The sequence below is a fragment of the Castanea sativa genome, chromosome 9 (assembly GCF_040712315.1).
Source record: "Castanea sativa cultivar Marrone di Chiusa Pesio chromosome 9, ASM4071231v1".
Classification (NCBI taxonomy): domain Eukaryota; kingdom Viridiplantae; phylum Streptophyta; class Magnoliopsida; order Fagales; family Fagaceae; genus Castanea; species Castanea sativa.
Genome location: NC_134021.1, coordinates 1,147,782 through 1,155,102, shown reverse-complemented (window position 1 = coordinate 1,155,102; position 7,321 = coordinate 1,147,782). Strand labels below are relative to the sequence as shown.

General features: G+C 35.2%; 1 protein-coding gene across 1 annotated transcript; it reads right to left on the bottom strand.

The window, feature by feature from the left end:
* Positions 1–349: 349 nt before the first annotated feature.
* LOC142611143 (uncharacterized) lies at positions 350–5,665 on the bottom strand. The gene is made up of 5 exons (XM_075783185.1): positions 5,466–5,665; positions 4,282–4,489; positions 3,497–3,836; positions 1,715–2,593; positions 350–717 (listed from the first exon to the last, which is right to left on the bottom strand). The coding sequence occupies exons 1-5, from the start codon at positions 5,555–5,557 to the stop codon at positions 593–595; spliced, it is 1,644 nt and encodes a 547-aa protein (XP_075639300.1). The 5' UTR covers positions 5,558–5,665; the 3' UTR covers positions 350–592.
* Between the last annotated feature and the right edge of the window lie 1,656 nt (positions 5,666–7,321).

The window sequence follows — 7,321 nt, the reverse complement described above, 5'->3', positions numbered from 1 at the left end:
TGGTTTTGTTTTTAAGTATTGGAAACACATTTTAAAAACCCTAACCTAACAATTTTCCAGTGGATTTTTAAGAGTGTGCGTGTGCACAATCTCTAAGGCTAAGGCCATGTGTGCAACTCTTGGTATTGTAAATTTGTAATGGAAAATAACTTTGCCCTTTTTGAGGCTACAAAACTAACCACAAATTAGAATCATACAGCCCCCAAGCAGTATTTTGTCTTCTTCTCTTTCCCCTTGTTTTTTCTGTAAGGAATAGTGTCGTTCAATTGTCTACTTCCGTTTAAAGCTCATTCCGCACAGCATAATAAAAGAAGAAGAAGAAGAAGAAGAAGAGGGAAAAGCATAAACAGATGGCTAGAAGAGTCCATGTATTAAAATTTTACTTGATATATTCACCTCAATCATCCACTTCACCCATACAAACAAGCCTAGCTTGTCAAAGTCCCATATAACATCCTGGTTCTCCCTTGCTTACTAGAGAATATGTAAAGCAAGACTGCATCAAAAGAAGACAACTATTACCCCACTAGCCAGTTCTGCTATTGCTGTATTGCTGGAACTTCTATTTTGCGCTATTCTGATGAAGGATCAGCTAATGCTTGCCTTGTGAACGAGTCCGAGGGAGATAGCGTAGTCTGGGAGAAAACCGTGGCGGCTCTTGCTTCTTTGAAGAAGTTGACTTCCTCTTCTGGCCTTGACTATTGCCTGAAACTTTGCCTGCAATATTGTACTACATGTGAAATCGTTGCAAAGTTTAAAACAAAAATATTCTTAAAGAGAGAAAAACTCAGTTTAGTATAGTTGCTATAAGCTGTTTCTAAGTTACACAAGCATTAAGACTGAATCTAGCTTGGGTGGAAAGCCTGGTGGCAGTGTATCCCACACCCCCAGGAAGCGCTCAAATTATCCCTTTTGGCACAATCAGACGTGCATCATCCAACCAGTTTTTACTTCTTTTTGGAAATTACACAGTAAAATTTTATCAAGGTTAAACACAGATTGGTTGAATTTCACTAGAAAGAAACTGTGACTTAGTGGATCCTAGACCACTTATCGTAAATCAGGAGTTGATATATATCACCCATGAAGCCAACTATTACTCAAGCTTGAATCAACAATAGCAATACACATAAAACTAGTAGGAAAATGCAGCAACATAAATCTGGTGCAGGGGAAATTTAAAGCATAAAATTGAATCAGATTTATGAACGGATGGGAGTGTATTACAAGTTTGGAAGCTACTTGTAACAAAAATGTGGTTAGAAGATCAGAAATAAGCAGGTAAATATTCAAGATTTGACTTGGGATACTGAGAAGAGGAAAAATGCATACTAGAGAACCAAGTCCAGTCGGCCACAAAATATTCTTATTCAAGATCATTGACCTGTAGTACTTTCCACAACAAAAATTGGGTTAATTGAAACTAAACTAAAAATTAGTATAATTGGTTAGTAATATTCAGAGTGTTCTAAAAATACTTCTTGGCCATGTCTTGAAGATACTAAAGGGGTATTGGAAGCCCAGAATGTAACTGAAGTAATGATGAGAATAAATTTGCAGATGTTTTTGCAAACTTTAGAAATATAAAAACAAAACTTGTATAGCAGATGTGTAGCAATTGGGATCAGGTTGGATAATTAGAATAGTCAAAGTTGGATGTGAAAAACAAAAACAATAATAGACCACACTTCGAGTTCGTTTACATAACCTTCACCTTGCTGAGTGGTTTTGACTTCACAGGAACTCTGCCTTTTATTTCTTTCCTCATCAGGGATATTAATCTCAGCATCAAGCAGTGAAGAGTTTGCTTTCTTCTCTTTTGATACAACACTGCTTTTTTTAGAAACATTGCTCTTAGGAACAGAGAGACTTCCTTCAGGGGAACTGGACCCTCTAATATGACTTGACTGTTTCTCTTCCAACACTTGTTTGACCTCCATAACCACGTTTTTCTTTTCTTCACTAACTGCAGAACGAGTAAATCTTCTCTTGTTGGTTGTAGCTGTTAACTTCAATTCTTCAGAACAAGTCTCTATGTGAAAATCCTCATTTTGCATTACTGTAACTTTCTGAACTGCTGAACGAGTTATTCTAGCAGCTTTAGTAGGCTGGCTAACATTCCTCTCTCTTTTTGAACATTTTAAAGTCACTTCAGAATTAGTGAGTTCTGATTCTTTTTTGCCACTCTTATTGACCTTGGTTGTTATTCCAGAAGATAAATCCACAAGTTGAGACATACTTTCAGTTGAGATGAGTGGATTTCCCACTTTATCCTTCATAGGCATGTCATTTAAGCCAGAGGAATTGAACATTTTAGTCCCATCCAGAGCAATACGCATGTGATTAGTTGACATTAATGAGGCCAGAGCTGCACGAGCAGCAAGGGGACTGAGATGGGACCTGTTTTCTGGAAGCTCTTCTTGGATGGAAGGAGCAGCTGATGGTTGATCCTTGACTTGCAAATCTATTGGCAGTTTACTTGAATTCTGTGTTGACCTATTCAACTGATTCTGACCATGAGGAGCTTGAGCATGTGAAATGCTTACTTCACATACTGAAACAGTGTTGGGTTGTATATGTCCCTTGTTATCAACTGCATTCACCAGAAGGAACATAAATGGCATTTGCAACATCTTAGAACATTAAATAGGATAAGGTAGAACTCTTTTATCATCTTATATTAGAAGGCATGCCTTGCAAGCACAGCTTAATACCTGAGCTTTTGTATTGCTGTTCGCTTAGTTAAGCCTTCAAAGCCTCATTGTTGATTTTAACATCATTTTCATCAGAAATGAAAAATAGAAAAAAAATCTAGGGTAGTCAAGGTGTAAATAAATATTTCTGACATATTGTGGCTAATAAGTAAAGGTAAAATGTGCGAAGGCAAGCTATATTAATATTTTTATACCCAGAAGAAAGAGCAACATCATTGAAAAACATGTTATAAATATAAATTTTATATACATACATATACATACATACATATATATATATATATATATATATATATATATATATCACATAGAAAACAGATAATAAAGACTCATTTGACCACCATTACTCTACGGTATGGACTATATACTTAGTGATGCCTATATGCTTGAAGGTCTAAAGGTGTGGCATTTCTGTTGCAATACTTCTTTTTTTTTAGGTAGATAGTGGGGGAGGTGGGGTTCGAACTAAAGACTTTAGACACCATAAAGGATGCCAATACCATTGAGCTATCACTTGAACCTCTCTGTTGCAATTCTTAAGAAGGGTGTTTTAGGTTTGGAGCTTTAGATGCAAGATAGTATTTTGAGCAAACGCACCAACAGAGTCTTCACCCAATACACCAACACCCTCCCACTGTCTCACAACCCCCCTCCCCCACCTCTTTAAAAATAAAAATAAAAATAACAATAAGAGAGAGAGAGAGAGAATGGAATTAGAAGGAAAACTGCAACAAGATGCTTGAATTGATCAAATTCTTAAAGTAGTCATGTAGCATGCCCACCTTTAATCTCTAATAAAATGTCTTTTGACATTTCCTCCTTGGATTCAGTAGCTGAATTGCTGATATCTTCTATTTGCTTTTCTAGCAATTTATTGATGTCCATTTCACCATCAGTTTCTTCGAGCACAGTCGGAAAAAGAGATGCACAGGATGAGCGCATCTGTTTTACTGATTTCAAGAAAAAGGCAACAGCTGGATGGTCATTTATGCTTTTAGTTGCTAGTTTCATGATTGAATTAGATGGGACAGTGAAGGCTTCTCCTTCCAGATCTTGGTGAAGCCATTTGATAGTGAAAGTGCATCTACAATAAATCTTCTTTGAGTGTCGTACTCTCACTACCTGATAATTATTAATTGTTGGGATGTGAACAGAATTAGAAAAAAGCATTTATAAAAATTGTGCATCTCACGTTAAAAAATAACAAAAACTTCAATACACACACACAGAAATCTGCACTGTATCTCACATTGACTCTTTCCTTTCTTCTTTGGTGAAATGGGTGATCTTCCATTATATACTACAGTATTTCCAAATCCCACTTGAAACTATGAACCCATTCTAGCCAATGAGCTCTAGCTAAAACAACATCTTTTAAGAGCAAAGTGGAGGGTGAGATCATAGGTCCAAGACCCAGCAGTTGCATGTTAATTTACCAATCAAAAAAGAAAAAGCTATCAACCAGTTCTTGTTGGTCCACTCCTTATGGATCCCACTCTCCTACTGTCAACAAAAGAGATCCTTACTATTTTTCCATGCAATAACCCTATAAGGAGAGGAAATGTACCTTTTCCACCTTGGCATCATATAAGCGGCTCTTAAATTGTGATTTATGGGTGGCAAGAACATGCTCTCCTTCTTCAATGTGCGTGCAGTCATCACCTTGAAGAGGAGTAGAACGGAAGCGGAGACACGTAAGAGCTTCCTCATCCTGCAATAGCATATCCTCCAACTCTTGGCTCCCAAACTCTATAAGAAGACCATCTTCAGCAGAGCTGAGCACACAATCAGGAAGCATACTCAAACATGTTGTCTTAAAATCTAAGTTGGTGAACTTTCGAAATTGATTTTAATAAAGGAAATGCAAATAACAGGCTTAAGGTAACTTTTGCACTAAAGCTTTTTATGGTGTCACAATTATTCTCCCCCCCAAATCTTTCCAGTTCTGCGAGGAACTCTAAACCATGTTAAATATTCATCAAGTCCTCCCTACATATTCTCATTAAATATCCCACTCCTTCCAAACAAAAAATGCACTCTTTTTCCAAGAGCCTTGTAGCTCAGGTTGAGCAGCTCAATTGGTGTTTTTGACGAAGACGCCAATGGTTCAAATCCCCCCACCCCCAACTATCGAATCATCCAAAAATAAAATAAAATGTACTCATTTTATTTTATTTCCTTTCTTTTGGTCCAATTCAAGGTTTGTTGTCATCAGAAAGTAAAGAAATTGAGGAAAACATAAACAGGAAAATAAATAGATCAAAACTCATTCTATTCACTTCAGATATGGTACAAAAATAAATGAAAATCTCATTAAAAAAAAGTTAAATAAATAGATAATATTGTCCATATTATAAAGAAGTAGAGATTTTTACTCTAGCATCTTTTAGATACACATTAACTCACAATGATCACACATTTTAGTCATAACAAAGTTTCCTTATATATATCTACTATCCTCTTTTGTTGATCAAAAACAAAATTTAAAAATGCAGTCATATATTTTACACCCAAAAAAATCATCAATGCAGAGAAAAACAAAACCCATAAACACCCACACACATAACTAAAAATATAATCACTTTGCTTACATAAAAAAAATAAAACCCACATAACTAAAATCAATTACTAACAATTATTTCTATTTTTGGGTATCCTAAAGTGATCAGCTTTTTTATTTTTGGGAGATGCCCATGACCACAAAACAAAGGAAATAAAATAATAAAAAGCGATTGAGTATTTTGGTCTCACCTAAAAGAGGCCTGGCAAGGGTGCCAAGATGAGTCTTCTTTGCTCATGGCCTCGAGTTCTAAGGCACACTCTGCCTCACTGATTGTACCCATTTTGAGTTTGGGCAGAAAGAGTTGGATTGGAGTGGCCTTGGGGATAGATGAAGTTATGTAGAAGAAGGGACACCAGTACTGGTGTTAATAGTCTTCCGAGTTCCGAGATGCTGCAGACCAAGTGAAAATAAATAAATAAATAAAAGGGTAAAATTATCAAATTAGAAGTTACCTATGGGATGGAATTTTGACCCATTATCTTTTACTATCTATTTTTTAGTTGAAGAGATTTGAAAATCTCTAAAGTCAACTACAATTTTATTTTAACAATATGATAAATAAACTAATAAATAAATGTCATAATTACTTCTTCTTTTTTTAATAAAAAGTTGCAATTACTTTTTTTATAATTAATGATAATACTTGTATAACAAAATTTGTATTATCTCTAATATCTATGATTACCACAAAGGTCAAATGAGTTTGGTGCGATGACTTAACCAACATATCTTAACTTTGGAGGAGTGTTTGGTAGCTTGTTTTATTAAGAAATAAAACACATTTTATACACAAATTTTGTAAGAAAAAAAAAATCACCAGGTCACAAAATAGTGTAACAAATTAGGGATGGCAATAGGGCGGGGCGGGGCCGAAGGATGGGATCTTCACCCCTGCCCCGTATAGATTTTTCTTACTCCATCCCTGCCCCGTCCAGCCCCACATGACAGAGAAAATTTCTTACCCCATTTCCGCCCCTTAAGGCCCTGCGAAGCCCCGCCCTACACCGTAAAACTTTATTTCTTATTAATTTTCCCTATAACTATTACCATTTTTTCAAATAAAATGACATATTTCAATATTAAAAATATACTTAAATTATAAATAAATTTATCCTATCAAATCAAACTAATTTTTAACAAAAACTAAATAATATTATCTAAATGTTTAACAAGATAATGTCACAACAAAAATCTCATAGAATGACACAAAAATCTCATATTATATTAATGATGAAAAGTAAGTTGAGAAAGACATATGAATCATGAATGAAAAGATTAAAAAAAAAGAGTTAAAATTGGTACCTTATTTTCAACTTTGCTTGAGAGAAAAGAGAGGTAGAACCACGTTAGGTAGAATAAAATAAGCTGATGATATTTTTGTTTAAATAATAGGATTTTAAAGTATGAAAAAATTACAACTTAATCCTTATCAACGCAAGGTGGGGTGGGGTGGGTCTAAAAAGTGTAAACCCATCCCCGCCCCGCCCCGTGGTGCAGATCTAAAATCTCATCTCATCCCCGCCCCATCACCTTGCGATGCGGAAAAAAACCTGCACGGAGCGAAGCGGGGAGGGGCAGGTAAAGCGAGGCAGGAAAAAATTGTCATCCCTATAACAAATTATTAATTTATATTGATTTATATGAAAGTGAATACAATCTGTGTATGACTCTTTATAATAAAATAATACAATAAATTATTTTCATTTGATCTCCAAGAAGATTTACGATCCAAAGGGTTTTGAAACTTGATCTTGAACTGTGCCTTGTTGTCACCAAGTTGGATTTTTTATTAGATGTATTTGATTTGAGGTCGAGAATTGTTAGCTTGATTTTGAATCAAATCAAATGAACTTGAAAGAAAATCCTTACTTTGATTTGAAGAAGTAGGAATGAGCCTTGATTTTGAGGGAGTAAGAATGGTCATTTGGACTTAGAGATGACTCTCTATTTTAGCCAAATGTCAATAGGGTTTTCTCTCTAAAGTTTATCACTTTATATTATATAAGAAGTCTCTATTTCTAGGCGACGCAATGGTCTTTGATTT

Bases quoted from the DNA above. Each gene is read 5' to 3' on its own strand.
- LOC142611143 (XM_075783185.1), bottom strand. From the start codon at position 5,557: ATGGGTACAATCAGTGAGGCAGAGTGTGCCTTAGAACTCGAGGCCATG. The intron at 4,490-5,465 runs GTGAGACCAAAA...TTGTGTGCTCAG, and splicing joins CCTTGCCAGGCCTCTTTTAG to CTCTGCTGAAGATGGTCTTC. The intron at 2,594-3,496 runs GTGGGCATGCTA...TGGTGAATGCAG, and splicing joins CATTTTATTAGAGATTAAAG to TTGATAACAAGGGACATATA.